The sequence below is a fragment of the Tachypleus tridentatus genome, chromosome 10 (genome assembly GCF_004210375.1).
Source record: "Tachypleus tridentatus isolate NWPU-2018 chromosome 10, ASM421037v1, whole genome shotgun sequence".
Lineage (NCBI taxonomy): Eukaryota > Metazoa > Arthropoda > Merostomata > Xiphosura > Limulidae > Tachypleus > Tachypleus tridentatus.
The window spans coordinates 45,908,524-45,926,575 of record NC_134834.1 but is presented as its reverse complement, the minus strand read 5'-3'; the positions used below and the strand labels follow the sequence as shown (position 1 = coordinate 45,926,575).

The following is an 18,052-nucleotide window of genomic DNA, read 5'->3' as shown; positions in this document are numbered from 1 at the left end:
GTAGAAAGAAAGTATATTTTCTTTGTTACAAAAACAAACTATACCAAAATTACACGACATATTTGTTTACATGTTTTCATACATTTATTTTGCGTACATATTAATTTTGGATAGGAAAGACTAACTAAAGCATATTTATATGAGCTCGATTAATTAAATCCTCAAAGTGTACTTGTAAAAGAAACTGCAGAGTGGCTGAACAAAATACTAATTCACTGTAACTTGTATGTTTACTTTAATTAATGTAATAATTCCTTAGAAATGCTCTTCCTTCAACTGTAAACTTTCCAAAATCATGTCTGATGTTGCATGGTTGCCTCCATCTTGTAATATTTTTCTTTTTTGGTAATTTATTCTTCTTTGTTACAGCCAGAATGTCAGAAGAATGTTACTAACATTTGAAGGAAAATAAACGGTTTAGAAACCAAGCCACGTCTAAGGTTTTATGTAACTGGTAACTTCGAGCATCACTTTGAGTATAGATATACATTCTATTACATTGAAGTTGACGTAACATTGTTGTGCCTCCAACCAGGGAGAAGATCGATGACTTTCGATAGACAAACTGTGAAATGAGACAAGACGTTTACTTAACTGATTTAAGCTAAGATAAAATTTGTCTTGAGAGAAGAGAAAACAGCAATGGAATGTTTCCAAGGCAGCCACCGGGACCTGTCAGCGTGACATATGTCGGTCGTTTCAGCCTTATTCCGTTTCTTCCACGTGGAATACCAATCTTACATTCAACATTCATTTCCTTGTCAGTTTGCTCTAGTGGAGAAGTTTTCAAATAAATCCAACATTTTGAACTTGTTCCACGATCATCTTCTCATACACGAATTTAATTATTTTTTCACCTAACTAATAATATTGTCTTTATCGCATTTATCATGAGTCAGAAGACTCATATAATGTTAAAATGATTACTTTTAATAAATATCTCAGTTCTGTATTTCATAGCACACAGTGTTCCATTTCAGTTGGAAAAGACAAATTGGACCACTCTCTCAATTCTAGGAAAAGTGTTTGTTTTGTTATCAGTAATAAAGAAAAGTTATCTTAAAGTATCCTCTTGGTGATCATTTTAATAATACACAGAGAACTAGTGAAAATTCATTTTTGATTTTTTTCTATGATGTTTTAACATGATTTAGTGAATTAGATTAAAATATTTATAGCTCTATTCTTTTCACTGGATCACCTCAAAAGAGAAAACAATTGAGCAAATGTCTATACTCGTACGTCTTGGTGAAAAATATTATTAATTTACTTATATTATGATTTAATAAAAACAAAACAAAACAAAACATTTTTCCCATGACTCACACTAAAACAAATTACACGCTTTTCGTATTAAAAATTGCGAATATTGAGAATATTTTATTTTATTAGGTTAAAACTTGAAATCTTTAGTTAAAAGTACAAAGATAATTTTTATTTTAAAGTTCATATTTTGGTGATTTACACAATGATAAAGAAAAACTTAATTGTAAAATTTGGGTAAACAGCAAAAATCTGTATTTTGTAATTTACACAAAAGATACATTTGGATGAAAGAGTAAATACGTGGGTAATTTACACAGTGACAAATTTAACTGTAAAATTTAAAGTAGCTTGTACTTAATGAAATTGTAAAATCCTGTTTGTTTAAATTACCTACTTTTAACTGTAATTTCTATAATCTCGTTACTGAACCCATGGATAATTTACTTGTAAACAGTGCAACTTTATTTATTATGACAAGACAAGTTTATGTGTGAATTTTATAATTCTTAGAATTATAAATGTTTGGGTTCTGAGAATCAATATGATTTACATAAATAATTATGTAAGCATAAAGTTGATGTTCTTCTCCCTCGGTAAGGTTGCAAGCTTAAAACACTATCGACGTAGAGTGTAGCTTTGTACTCAATAACAAGCGAAAACACGAAGTTAGTAATGGCCGTCCTTAGCTTATATACAAATTGTATTCAACTATAAGCTTTAATGTCAACTTAACAACTTTAACAAACGTGATAACAGTATAGGAACGCATAACATATAATTAAAGCTTAAAGTACATGTTACTGTAGAAAATTCATAATAGTTGTAACGTAGTGGAAGCACCACGAAGTATAACTTTATGTATTGATTTCATTCGCGCTGATTTATGCAAGGAATGTGTGGATGTATAGACAGTTCTATGCTACTAGAGGGACAGTGTGTAGCTTAATAGACACCATATAATACATCACAACCTAGGAGAAATGTCACACACTTATGTTTTATATTAACAACAAACTGGGATATCATATATTGAAAATCGTATAGGTTATGTTGCCGTCGTTGAGGGTCCATTTTAATATGTAATGAAATTGAGCCCATTTTAGGCACCAGCAATGCTTTCTATCATCTATTGATACAAGTTTAAAAATTTAAATAGTCATATTTCTTAAAATCGACTGTAAATCTGAAATAATTCAGAACCTTAAGGGCGGCATTTATCTCAGCTATATAGTACTGATAGAAGTATTGCAGTATTTTCCAAGGCATGACAGTATGAGGAGACATTCGTTTCATGATGTATTTGGTCAGGTATAGTATAGGTATCAAGATGAAAATCATCCATCTTAGAAGAAATAAAGAAATTCATCACACGAAATTACGATTTCTTCCTCATTTTGTAATCCAGCATTGTAGTTCAAAGCATCTTGTCTACCAATTCCTTGCAGTCATGACTATGATAAACAACACGAAGGCTGCAACTTATGCATAAAATTAGCAGCATCTGTCCCCTATACATTATGGATGTGTTCATCTCAATCCTAAATTCTCATTAAAGTTCTAAATAAGGAATTCAATACTACACGTGTAGTTTCACTTAGGGCAAGACCCAAAATTAATATTATCCAATTAATACTACGGTCAATCAGGTAATCTAGCTTTGCGTATCTACTGACCTCATATTTATTTAATCATTGCTAATATTGGATATGATTTATAAGTTGATAAATATTACAAACAATCAACGCCAAAATTACTTCAAAAACAATATTTTTTCTTAAGATCTACAAATTAATCAATTCACAGATATCTAATTTAGCTTTAGCTGTGTTAAATGAGACTTACAAAGCACTTGTTGCTGGATTTACACGTAATCTTAATTCATAAAGATAGGATTAATGAATGAATAAAATCAAGAGGTTTAAAAATAATTAACGATAAATAGACTTCGGAAAGTGACATTAAATTCATGACATATTTAAAATCTTTGAAATGCAATTCAGAAATACAAAATCAAAACGCACTTTACACTTGCTATTTCATAAAGTTTTCATAATTATGACCAAAGTACATTCTTAATATAGTATTACAAGTTGATTTCCGTTTAAACAATTGATAGTTATGTATGGAGATGTATATAGAATGTATATTTACGCTAATACGGTGATAAAATTTTTAATATGCATAGACAGAAGCATTTTCTATCATAGTACTTTGTAAACCTAAACTAGAAAATTAATGATGCACCCACCATCTCTCTTTCTCACTGTATTTGAGTTCATATCTGTGTGACATTAAGAATAGTATTCAGCTGTCTACTGACTGTCTCACTTCAACAATACCTTTAGATTACTATAGACATAGCTAGTGATCTCAGTCTCCAGATCTAAAGACAATAACTAAATCAATGGAGTCGTAATAATATTAACAACGAATGTTAAAAACTTATCAAACTATTAGTTCGTTTCATATGGAATGGTCAACTATATTGGTAAAACCTGAAGCGCCATATTTTTAACAAACACAATTTTATTAATCAAAATATGCTACATCTGTTGCAATTGTTTTCTCAGATGAGTATAGTGGATGCTTCAAAATTTTATCTTTAAATTCTCTCAGTTTTGAAATAGCGGTTTGTGAGTTATAGAGTCTGGCGTTATCTTGCAGCGTAATTGGTTCATGCCTGTTCACAAGTGATGGCTGTTTGGTGGTTAATTTTCGAAGCATTTTATCAACTTAGTGGCACTAAAATCATGCTGTAATTATAGAAAAAGTAATGGATAATTCCCTCTGTAGACCATACTGACACCATAACCTATTTTGGGTACAAATGCGATTTAGATGCATGTTTTGGAGATTCATCTGCGTCTAACCATTGTTTTGATCTGTTCCGATTGTCGCATAGGATCCACTTTTCGTTGCAGATAACTATTCGCTTCACAATTGACTCCATCTTGTTCCGAACCAGTTTCTGCCCTTCGGTCAATTCGTGCATTACCCATTTGTCCATTTAAACAAAATGTTCTGATATCAGCCAGGTGACGGAAAAACAGTTGTAATGGAAACTTCTAAGTCTGCTGCAAATGCCCAAGCTGTCGTTTGTGGGTTAACTTCCACAATAGCTCTTAATTTTTTCATTCACCACAGATTGAGGCCTTCTTTGGGGTTCAAGAGAACGAAATTTCTGGAACCAACGACGAATAGTTTGTTAAGAAGCACCCGAATGCCATATTGATGTTTTTTAGTGGTCTGCACTGCATTTTGTTTCCAATTTGAACTCATACAAAAAATTAGTTTCAATTCTTCTGAAGACCTCACCTTCTATAGGGTTCCAAAGAAACACAAAAACAATTATAATACAACTTGGTATGACACACAAATGAAAAGAACATCGCTCTCTTCAATACTGAATAGCATAGAGTCAAATTACTGTATCCAAGTTATCCTGATCGCAGTCACTCATCCTCTAAATGAGAGTCAGCCATTTTATATGAAATGGCTTAATAGTATTCCTGTTAAAGATAGTCTTTAGTATAGTATAATGGGAAATCAAATATTAAATCTACAGTTTTTATTGTTAAATTCAGTTTAAATTAAAATTTAAAGTTAGAGATTTATTTACTTGGACTATCTATATATTTGCTAGACACGATGCTAAGGAAAGGAGAGACAAAAAATAACAACTGAAAAATATTGACATACAGACAGGAACCAGCCAACTAGATACATAGACAGATAGTGTTATAAATAAAGTGTAAATTCAGAAATGTATAAATACATTCATCTATCCATCTGTATGTCAAATTATAGTTGTTGGCTACTTAGCTAAATAAATAGAAACATATAAGTATAAAAGTCTAGGTTAACACTGATAGCTTTCCAACTCTGTCATTTGAACTAGGAAATTCTTCAATCTTAAAGGTTTAGATTATTTTTGGCAGTCTGGCTAATCACTACTTTTTTCTGCGTGCACGTGTAATAAGTGCTTTCTTGTAGGAGTTTATACGAGTGTGAATAATCAATGACTTTCATCAGTTTTAATGTATTATGAAAATTCCGAGCTGACTTTGAATAATTCTTAAACTATGTTCGATAATATGTAAGCAAGATTTAACCTGATAAGCTGTAACGCCATCTTACCATTGATTACAAAAGGGAATAATTTTACATTAATTTAAAATTATAATATTTCTTACTAAACTCACTGTTGATTACGAAACTTTTATCTAATGAAACAAAGCTGAGTTTTTCATACTACATTATTTCACAAAAGTGTTTTTATTATAACTAAGGAAGCATTTTTCAATCATATATTCAATGATAAATTTCAACATTGTGTTATGAACCTGAATGATAAACACCGAAAATGATAAAGAAGCAAAGCTACATTTAAGCTAATATTTTTTTAATTTCGCAAAAAAAGGTGCATAAAGCAATATAAGACTACAAGGAAGGAAACTAGTCATCACCACCCACCGCCAAGTTTTGGACTACTCTTTTACCAGCGGATAGTAAAATTTACCATAACATTATAACATTTCCACAGCTGAAAGGGCGAGCATGTTTGGTGTAACGGGGACTCTAACCCGTGACCCTCAGATTGCGATTCGAGCCACACACATTACAATATCATAATATTTAACTAAGGCATGAAATAAAATTTCATGTTGGAACATGTTTAATTGATCTACATTTATTTACTTGGTTTCTTCTATGCAATAAAATAGTATATATATCGTTTTTTATCATTGCATATTGCTATAAAATAAGATAATTAAACTCTTAACTACGATAATACTCTTAAAATAGAACGCGAGGTACTTCAGTGTTTTCATTAATTTTTTATTAGTAGTAATATTTGATGGTTAAAAAAGATGTATTGATGATTATAAATAGAAAACTACTTAGCGTTTCACATAAAAAACAAATGAAATACAGATGAACGGAAATAATCATAAATTGACAGGAGGATAAATAGATGATGAAAAGAGAAAGATAGATCCGTTAGTTTAAGATTAAATTAAAGAAATACAGATAAATAATTAAAATGCTAATGTTTGAAGATGTAGATGGATTGAAACTGCAAGCTTGAAGATAAAACTGTAAGATGAAATATAGCGCTGAGTGCATTAAGAATTGGCACCTGTGGGAATGTTAAAACTGAGAAGTCAATCTTAGTTTTCAGTTAAGAGTAGCCACATAGACGGCTAGTGCTGCTAAATGATATCTCTCGCTGTGAGCAGCGATTTTAAGTCATTGATTACTCTTATTGATTTTTTTTATATCACGGTTATGTCACCATGTGTTGCATAAAATGCTGCTCATATTAGAAGTATAATACCAATTACAGAATGAAAGGAAGCCATTTGAAATATTTACATTTGTATGTTAGTAATTGTTGAGAATATTTGCTAAAAATTCATACTTCGTTGTTTTTAGAAACATTAAATACTCTCTAATTTGCATCATGAAACAATACAAAAAGGTCTTTATACTTTTAAGTGTTATCAGAAAGTGTCCAAACAACAATGTATAGTTTTACAAATATAAACATTAAATACATCAGAAAGATTCACAGGTTTTTATTTTACATAAATAATTATTGTGTTGAATTGAAGAAAGTCGAATATTTTTTTAGAAGGTATGTACTACTTTTAAGTGCAAACTATTTATATAATTATGTTTTCAGTGTTTGAATTAGTTTGAGCAATTCTTTTGGTTCAAATAAGTTTATACTAAGTAACATTTTCTCGCATTTGAACGTTTTTTTTTTTTAATTTAACATTTAAGGAAAAATTATTTAAAAACTCTGGATTTTAATATAGTTCTACACAAACATTTGTAGATGTTACAGTTTGAAAATTTAAAATTTAGACATATTTTTCGTTTAAAAAGTGTAGAAGAAGTTTCAGTAAATTAATGTTTTGAGAAAGCGCATAGCTTAAAAGTTTGCTAATTAATAAAGTACTTATTTAAAAATCTGAGAGTTTAAGCAGTCTTCTTAGTCAAAACAGTCCTATTTCAGAAAACCAAAAGCTTAAGAATTTTTTTAGTAAGGAAATTTCCATTTGTGAATGCTGTGATTTTATAAAATCTGACCAGTTTGCAGTGGTGAGAGTTAAGGAAGAATTCTCCATAAGGAAATTGCTACTAATATCTGAGAAAGCCTAAAATGTAGTAAGTTTACTTTTTTAACAGAATGAGAGATTAGGAAGTCTGCTCAATAAAAAAGTTCCTAATTGAAAATGATAAAAGTTTAGGAATATTAGCTAAGTACGTATTTTAAAGAGATGAAAGTTAAAAATTAATGTTTTTACCCATTAAATATCAAAAAAGATATAATTGTTTATGCACACTCCATTATATGCATATATATGTATTTCAGATTAATGAATCTGCTTTCTGTTCCTAGAAAGTGGAAATATTTTCAAAATGTTATAAACATCGTTATAGTGTAACATCTTTCACGGAAAGCCAGGAAACTATCTTGCAACATCTTGTACCATTCAGAGAAACTGCATTATATATGTTGTTTATGTATATATATGACTGTTTAATTTTATTATCTAGACACCAATGGAACGACCAAAGTCATTGTCACAAAGTACGTTTCAGATGACGAGGTTTTACCTTCAGATGAATACTGGAACGTTGGAGGGTATGCTATTCCAATCATTGGAAATATTACGATGAAAGATGCTACCTGCCAGTTAGGCCAGACAGCTTACCTGCACTGTGTTGTCAACAATCTTGGAGATAAAACGGTAGGTTGTTCATTAGAAGTAAATTATGCCCAAAAAGGTATCCTACTTATAACAACCATACCGTTATCCAGAGACGACGGTCACTGTGATGCATTCTTGTATATCGGAGCCTCGAGCTCAGTCACTTGTGACAAACATATACACTCTCATACATAAACATAATATTCACCTTATTTCTAGCATGTGACCTTAATAAACACTCCTATTCTGGAATTTTGTAATTATGTGACTTGTGAAGCTCATACATACTTGTGATATTCACATATTTATTCATCCTGCCACGAGGAACATTGCTACTAAATATAATAGGTAATTTAGCATTTATGGTTAAACTTCAGAATTAGTAGTTGCATAGTAGGCACTAAGGATTATACAAAAAGTAACAAATGTAACATTTCCCAAATAAGACAGCCATGGAAACAAACTTACAAGTCGTATGCTATTCTAATGTAGAGTGTTCATGTTACTTGTGAAATTCATAAGTTCTTGCAATGTTGAAAGAACTCAGACTGAAAACATTAAAGACAGTCTTTAATAACGCTATATAACAATTTTTTTTAGTTTTTCTTGTTCTTTGGCAGAAAGTGTTATTTCTCAATTGCTTATGCTTAAAGTAAATGGAAAAGATATATTTTTATCTTTAAACTTCGTTTTTGTGACTTGGGTAATGAAATTTTCAAATTTTTCAATTTTCCATAACATTCGAGGTAGATTCAGTGCTGAGTAGCTGATAGAGAATTTTCTCAAAAAACTTACAAGAATTTTCAAGAACTTTCTAGAATTTTGTAGAACTTTCTATAGTAATACATATACAGGGGTTCACCACTCACCACTTCAGTTTAGTTTTAGCTGCCTAAGTGAACACATAGACCTATCTGATTTTATCAGAAATGGCATCAAGAAGTTGAAAGCATGCTCCAGACGCATTCTGCTATGTACGTGGCCGATTTATCAAGACAAGAGTGAAAAAGTACTCTGTGACAGTATCTGCTAAAATGTGTGAAGCCTATAAGGCATATTTTAACATGCCTGTCAGGGTTCAAGACAAACCCTGAGCAACTCGTTTTTGCGAGCACTGCAAAAAAACTCTAAAAGGTAAGACGGACAATTTTTACTCGCTTGAATAGTAAGACGTTAAATTATGCAAATTGTAGACCTTTTAGAATTTAAATATGTTTTTAATTTTTTTTTAATTTCTAATAGTATAGACAAAATATCACATATAAAATATTTTGCATGAACCTCTTAGACATTAGTTGTGGATGAAATAAATTTATTCTTCATAATAATAGTTTTATTTTGCTCTTTTGCAGGATGGTACAGAGGGAAAAAGAGAGCCATGACGTTCGCTATTCCAAGAATTTAGTGTGAACCCACTGACCACTCAAGCAAATGCTATTTCGGCATGGTGGGCCCTTTCAAACATCGGGCTGGCAAGAATGCATCTGCTATCCTGTATCCGGACCTTTCGTCATCCATAAGGAGTCTGCAGCCTTCAAGTACCTTCGAGACTTCTTCACAAAGCTATCTGAGGCAAAGGTCAAAGCCTGTGTCTTCGTTCGACCACAATTAAAGAAGATCCTGGAGTGCACAGAATTCCCAAAGAAGTTCAATAGGAAGGAAAAAACAAGTTTGGGGCAGCTTTGTCGCAGTGGTTTGAGACTTCTTGGGCAATCACAAGGCCGAAAATTATATGGAACTGGTTGAGGCTCTGGTGAAGAACTACGGCAAAATGAGCTGCAAAATGTCCCTGAAAGTACATATCCTTGACGCTCATCTTGATAAATTCAAGGAGAATATGGAAGCATTACTCATAGGAGCAAGGCGAGCGCTTCCACCAAGATATACTGGACTTTGAACACCGCTACCAAGGAGCGTATAACAAAAGCATGATGGGAAACTATATTTGGGAGCTGACACGTGAAAGTGATTTACATTCCAGTCGCAAATCTCGAAAAATTAGTCACTTCTAAACATTTTTGTATAACTTTAGTATAAATACGTGCAAATCTTGATTAATATGTTCTTTTATTCAGACCTTATGTGAATGAAAACGTGCAAATTTGCCTATTTTATATAGTAAATAGGTTAATTTCTAAATTTCATTATCCAGATCACAAAAGCAAAGTTTGAAGGAAATAAAGGCCATTTTCTGTACTTTTACAACATAATCAATTAAGAAATAACACATACTCTCCAGGAATAACATTTGTGTTATGTACAAAAACATAAAGCACAAAGTATCTTGCATGCTACGGTGAGAAACAAAACTTCGTTAAATTGAAAATTTTACACCTGGAGTTAATAAATTCCATTACTGTAAACTAGAATCAAGAAGTTCCCCATGCTGCTTTAATTGAAACAACTCACAAATCAGATCATTTAGTTCTTGTTGTGTGATCAGATAAAGCAATTTATGTTAATGAGTCCAACAATAGATTTTTGTTTGTTTTGGAATTTCGCACAAAGCTACTCGAGGGTTATCTGTGCTAGCCGTCTCTAATTTAGCAGTGTAAGACTAGAGGGAAGGCAGCTAGTCATCACCACCCACCGCCAACTCTTGGGCTACTCTTTTACCAACGAATAGTGGGATTGACCGCACATTATAACGCCCCCACGGCTGGGAGGGCGAGCATGTTTGGCACTACTCGGGCGCGAACCCGCGACCCTCAGATTACGAAGCGCACGCCTTAACGCGCTAGGCCATGCCAGGCCTGGTAAGGTACTGAGATACTGCAATAAATCAAGAAAGAGACAGGCGATGAACAAACTTTGAATACGTTTTTGAAATCAACATCAAAAAATTACAACTAATTACTTGTATTTTCTCCAGTAAAAAATAATTTTTGTTGTCCGGTGTTACTGTTATTTGGCTTGAGAAGTTGATGTAAAAGTCAAATTGAATTTTATGAATCATCCATTCAAATACGTTTCACTTAATGTCAATTTTACTGAACTGTTACACATTTTATGCTTCCAGACAATGTTGTTGCTAAAGTAAATACATTTTAAAGAAGTGTGTTAAACAAATATGCTCATATCAGTGTTATTATATGTGGAAGAGCATTTCACAGGTATAATGTTGTGGTAAAACTACGTTTTCATTCTTGTTGAAACTAGACCTAATACTTCTAATCATAGTTACACCCATAATGTTGCATAGACGGTGTATTTTTACCAACAGCTGTATAGATTACATAGCGTAGAATTCTAAACTCATTCGTTTCATTGTTTGTAGGACCTATTCACTTTCTGTAAATTATTTGTGGATTTACGTTCACATCTTCTTGTGACCTCACAGAAAATTGAAGTCATTGATTAGTATTTTATTATATTATGGTACGTTTATTTTTGTATTTATATTTAAACAAATACATACAGACAAGAAATATTATCAATGGGATCGATAGATCCATTATTATTCTTATTTTAAGGGCGTTCACAGTTTCCTGTGACCTCCTTTTTCTCTGACGTAAATTTGAACAATTATGTCTGTACAGCGGTAAAATCTGGTATTCGATTACCTAGGGTACATACAACAGACGCCCTATCGTGATTTTACTCTAAATCAAAGATACAAATTATAAGCTTTCAAAAAGTCTATGCAAATCATAATGTTGGGCAAGGCTTAGAATTGGTGGGAAAAAGTGTCTTCAAATTTTGTTAGTGTAAGATGGAAGAACTAATTTTGTTTATCATCATTATCAGACTTTCTGGGATCCGAATTGCAGTTCAACCTCAGGACGATTAATTATAACAAATTTCTCAGTTGTGACAGTAATATTATGTGATATTTTGTACGAACAAATAAAAAGGATCTTAATGAGTCTGGTATCTTTCAACAAAATCAGGCAATATCGCTTTTCCTCAAACTGTTCGTCTGTTCCAGTTTCTGAAACTAAATTTTATTCTGCGATTAAATTTCAATTATAGAATATTCATAATTCTTTTTCACTTTTAAGCTGCATTTTTATCGACACCTACAAACCAACTTTGTTTGTAACAACAAAAACAAATTTTGTTCTTGTGAATTCCCCAAACCTCAAATGGCCTTTTCTTGTAGTCATCATAAACATTTTACTGATTTTGATTTCACATCCCAGTAGTTTATTTCCTGTAATGAACACATCAATACTCATAAGTACCAAATCTTTTTTATATGATTAGATAAAACTGAATGAGTCCTTTTGTAGCATGGTCATATGATTACATATACATGAGTGGCGAGATCATCACTACTTTGCTTAAACAAATTTCTAATTTTTTTAAAATAACTTTAAAAAGAGTTTTAAAGATCTTAACTTTTAAGTGTAATCACATTATTTAGTCGTTGTATTAATAAGAGTCATGTTTACTTTTTTAGGAATATTTGCTACAAAAATGCTTTTGCACAAATATCTTTGTATGCAATAAAATAGAAACATAGATAAATAGTCTTAGCGAAATTAATGAATATTTAAAGAAAACAAATGGTAAAGAAAACGGTAAATAAGCATTGTTATTCTGATGATTTGAATGACGTCGTTCCTTTTCTGGACCTATAAGCGGATCTGCTTTTGATTGAATTTCACATGTATGAATACAGCCGTTACTGATATGATTAAACATATTTGAGTAGGTCTGTTCTTGTAATTATTACAAACAATTGAATTATATCCAATATACTTTTCTGAGATGATTTACGTGATGCTAAAACGGATGGAATACATGTTATATTAAAATAATTTGGGAACCTCACCACCTTGTTACATTCCGTGTTGCCTCGTCCAGCTGTGCTCTTTCTTATGGCCATTCACTTGATGATACAAAAAAACTAATACCGTTTTTAGTGTACAAAGGTGACTATTTTTAGTACTTATTTCAATAATCCAATCACACTGAAATTCATAGACGCTACAGTAAGCGACCTAACCAGTATGTTTTATTATGGAATAGTATGTTTCGCTCTCCAATTTCTCGAGGTATCGAATGTTTGAGCAGATATTTCATTGGAGTAAATCGTGTACATGTGACTTGTGTCGTTTTCCAGGTAGACATTTTTCTTAATTATGCTTCGTACTGTTGTTTAGGGTACGTGTACGGCTCTTCACACTGACCTATGTGTTACAAGAGGTCATACTTTGCTTACCACGACTGGAGTTCGACTTGTTGCAGTTTCTTTATAGATGGTTCTGGTACCAGTATTCTAGTGTTTCTTATGCCATTAAGGGATATCACCATCTTAGAAATTCTAAATTCTTAATATGAACACGTCCTTATGATCTAAGTGTATGAATACTTTGCTATAAATGCTTAGTGGCATTACTCTTTATAAATAATTCTAATGAATGTCAAAATGCAGTTCTGATACATTTGTTCCACTGTGACTTTAAATCGACTGTTGTTCTTATAGGATTTGCTTATTTACGTGTTAAAATTTTATATATCCTTTCTGTTTATTGTATATCGGTTGAACCAGATCTTAATTTTTAAGTATAATCACATTATTTAGTCGTTGTATTAATAAGAGTCATGTTTACTTTTTAAGGAATATTTGCTACAAAAATGCTTTTGCACAAATATATTTGTATGCAATAAAATAGAAACATAGATAAATAGTCTTAGCGAAATTAATGAATATTTAAAGAAAACAAATGAACGAACGATTTATGAAATATATATATTATTTCGTGATGTCGAGAAACCAACTTGTTGAGAAATTTATATGCAAAAACGGCTCGTTTGGGTTGAGAAAATATTTTACATAGAAGAGCGAACAACGTTTCGACCTTCTTCGGTGAACCTGACGATGACCGAAGAAGGTCGAAACGTTGTTCACTCTTCTATGTAAAATATTTTCTCAACCCAAACGAGCCTTTTTTGCATATAAATATATATTATTTGTCTTTAAAGTGAATACTAAAATCCATTAAAGTCTGTTTCATGTGAACAAATATATAATACAAAAAACAATAATTATTTAAGAGGTAGCTATGAAGATGAGATTGGAAACGCCATTTGTGCTACGTAAAAATTAACTTAATGTAAAGATATAAATAGCTTCTCTCCTTCTTTAGCCTATAGGTATAGTAAGTAATTGGAAATAGAACACCACTGGCTTTTATATGAACCAATATCCTCTCCTTCAATAATTCAGAGAAATTGCTGACTTCCCAGTGGAACTTCAATTCAAAAGAGACGAAACGTTCATGGGAACAACAAAACACTACAAGGAGCATTCTATTTAGATATCTGTCAAGATGTACAAGTCATAATTTCAAGTTAAGAGTAAGCGCAGAAAAAATGTCACATCAAAGTGAATAAGTTTATTCTGGTTTTAATTTTGTCCTCATAAAGTATCCTTCTGTTCTTATCTAGACACAACTTCCAATAAAATATAGTTGAATAGGGTTCTCCTTTAGCTTTCATATAACTTACAATTAAGTTGTGCTGAACTGACGTGTTTCCGATATATCTTCCTTTACACAAACATGATTTCTTTTATTGAACAGCTAGCTCTCAGACTTGAATTTTCACATCTTTCACCACGTTATTACGAAAGTTATTTTAATTGTATCAAAATCATGTGTTTTAAGATGCTTCAAGCAAATTTTCTTCAAATATATTTAATCATATCAAATACATTCTGTTTTAACAAAGTCGACTCTGCGTTAAACAAATGCTAATACTGAACCAAATTCCACAACCTGACCTGAACAACTAATCTCAGTAACTCATTGTTACTATTTAACATCGTTCAAAATCCTAACTTAAATCCATCAATAACTAAGCCAAAGACGAAAGTTAAGGTAATCTTAAATTAATTTTGTTTTGTCTGATGTAACCCTTTTCAATCCTTAACGGTAAATAAAATGAGTTTTTTAAGTCTACGTAAAGGTTTTATGTTATTGCATCTTTAAACAGTTGGTGAATCCACTAGGAAATGTATAATTTACAACAAGACATAATAACAGTGCTTCTACTTCCGTTATTAGCATAGACTGATAGTATTTACTAACCAGGTACCGAACTAAATGTAGTACTAGTAGAGGTTACAAAGAGAGTAGAATGGTTCTATAACATGTACGATATATATACTGTATGCTCAATTGCTTCACTCTTAGATCAATTTACGTCTGTGGTTACTATACTTAACCAATCAACAAACATTGACACATGTAGCACATACTTAATAAACCAATAAAATAAATACAAAATGTTTGCAAGAAAAGAAATAGTTTCTCCTATTTATTATTTCATAACCAAGTGAGGTGAAAATTCAAATAATTGCTTTACCACGCTATGAACATAAGCTACCTTTCTAGCTTAGAAATCTCGTGAATGGTGTTATTTTAATGGAGTTTTTGAATGAATTATAAGGTTTCAATTAGGAAAAAATGTTATTTAATAAACTCCACAGAGAAATCCTTCCAAACTCAAAATTCAACCTGTTTTTATGAATTAATAAAATAAGTACAACAAAACAAGACAGTTTATTAATACTCCTAGTAACGGAATGAAACTGTCGACAATAGAAGAAAGCCCATATTATTAATTCTAATGCAAATAATTCGCATTGATTAATGTTTTTTTTTCTATTCACGATAATAACAGATTTTATTTCTTGAACAAATAATGTACGTTTTTCACAATCGTTAGGGCTATGAAAATTAATACCCCTTGTAAGTAAACAATGAGTTTACGGACTCACAGCTCTTAAACCTGGGGTGTAGATTTGTACTAAGAAAAAATAACAGTCTTAGCAAAAAAAAAAATCAGTTTCCACAACTATTGCAATCATTTATAGGGAATTTCAATAAAACTATGAAATTAACCACAAATATTTCTTTTATAACAATCTCTACATAAAATGTTTTGTGGCCAAACAACATTTATGACACTATCTATATTGCATGCGACTATTATGGTAAGAGTGATTTTCTGTGTTCTTAAATATTCAATATCGTCCTTGCTTCGGTACTATTACATTGTATCATGATTTATGGGATAATGCAGGAAAAGAGAAATAACAGACATGAACCATAGATAAGGCAAAGCATGGTTGACAGGCTAAAAGCTAATACAAAGTAACTAGCAAATTACTTTGCCTGTAGACGATTTCCCTAGATATGTGGCAAATGTCATCAACTTATGAACGTCAAACAGTGGTGTACAGTAGCTCTAAAAATTACTTATTTCAAAAAAAGATAGATGAAGTTATTAAGATTAAATCCATTGTAGAATATTTTAAAAGGAATATCTTTTTCAAGAAGAATGTAAAATATGTTACTTCATACAAAGTTTTCCAGTGTGATAAATTGTTTATTCAGATTATGCTACGATTTAATTTCCATTTCCAAGAAAGAAAGATATTACTATACTCATCTGTATGAGATGATTTAATCTGGATACAGAGTGCAAAGTATTCTACATAACTTTGTTATAATGAATAATTCTAGGATAATTGATACAGTTTATATAGTAATACATAAAGCTTATAGGACTTCTTGTATTTATAGTAATAACGTTCTATCACTGAAGCCTCGGCATGGCCAAGCGTGTTAAGGCGTGCGACTCGTAATTTGAGGGTCGCGGGTTCGCATCCCCGTCGCGCAAAACATGCTCGACCTTTCAGCCGTGGGGGCGTTATAATGTGACGGTTAATCCCATTATTCGTTGGTGAAAGAGTAGCCCAAGAGTTGGCGGTGGGTGGTGATGACTAGCTGCCTTTCCTCTTCTCTTACACTGCTAAATTAGGGACGGCTAGCACAGATAGTCCTCGAGTAGCTTTGTGCGAAATTCAAAAACAAAACGAACATCTATCACTGAAAATATGGGAACCCACCTGAGAATTCAATGTATTATTATCATTATAGATCTTAGCAATTTATTGACATTTAAGAACATTACATACTTTTAGCCAATTTGTGAATTGGCTCCATGAATTCATTGATATGTTCCTTTTCAGTTCCTATTTATATAAAAAATTTGTTTATTAGATCAAATATTTTATTAATTGCTTTTAATTTTATCAGTTTTCATTATAATAACTAAACGTCAAAACATTATTAATCAACAATAATAAATTCTCAAAATATCAGAATTAATACTTCCTAAAACACCTGTATGTTTTGTTTTACTTCATATTTCTTGTAATAGTTATGACAAGTTGAAAAACGTTTTCATTCAGCACACATTTATCTAGCACATCCTATAAGAGTTATAAATTTAATGATCTGAAACAGCTTTGCTTTCTCTGGTACAATATTCAATATAGTGAGTGCTAGAAGCTGCTTTAGCTCATTATATTTTCTACTATCATTGGTGTTTAGTAGCTGTGTACAGCATAAAAAACTCCAAGCTCAACGTCTTATCATACTTAAATAAACTACATTATTTCACCAGTCTTACTTATTCAACATTAGGTTTGTGGAAATGTAACTTAAGGCAGTTTGTTTTGAAATGCTATACAAACTGCATCTGGAAGCCACTTTCTTTTACTCACTCTCAGTATTAATACAGCTTCCTAAATGTAACACTAGAGTGCATTTACATAGAAAGAACAGTGAAACTCTCTCCTTATATATATATATATGTATTGTTAACCTAATTTTAAAACGTAACGAAAATATTTTGATGATATTTTAATAGGACTATAAAAACAACATTAGAAACAAAACAATCGCACTTAAAAGACAGACAATTAAAACTAGAGTAAAAACTGTATTGTTGGAAGGGCATACGTGCCTTTATAAGATGTTTATGAAAGGAGGATCCACAAAGCGATATGTCTTTTATCATATCTAACGTCTATTTGCATACTATACATGTAATAAAACAAGAAATAAACTAGAACTTTACTAAAATATATATGTGCTGAAGCACACAATTTGTAACGCTTAAACTGTCATTAAAAATGTTGACAGGAACTCAAGGGGAAAAATAGCTGCTTCTTTCGAAACAGAATTGTGTAAAAACGTATAAAATCAAAGGTTAATACAACAGTACTATTGGGAATTATAAATTACCCTATTCTTGAAAGTGAA

General features: G+C 31.5%; 1 protein-coding gene across 4 annotated transcripts in view; it reads left to right on the top strand.

The window, feature by feature from the left end:
- The window catches only part of LOC143229189 (zwei Ig domain protein zig-8-like), a 101,775-nt gene that overhangs the window by 54,903 nt on the left and 28,820 nt on the right, over window positions 1-18,052 (top strand). For 3 of the 4 annotated variants that reach the window (XR_013015725.1, XR_013015724.1, XR_013015726.1), the window contains one exon: window positions 370-1,058. Coding sequence is in view for 1 of the 4 variants with exons in the window: in XM_076461149.1 (XP_076317264.1) it covers window positions 7,834-8,027 (194 nt within the window). In the remaining 3 variants the exon portion in view is untranslated. Of the gene's footprint in view, window positions 1-369; window positions 1,059-7,833; window positions 8,028-18,052 lie in introns of those variants that run through there. The other variant, XM_076461149.1, reaches the window with a different exon arrangement.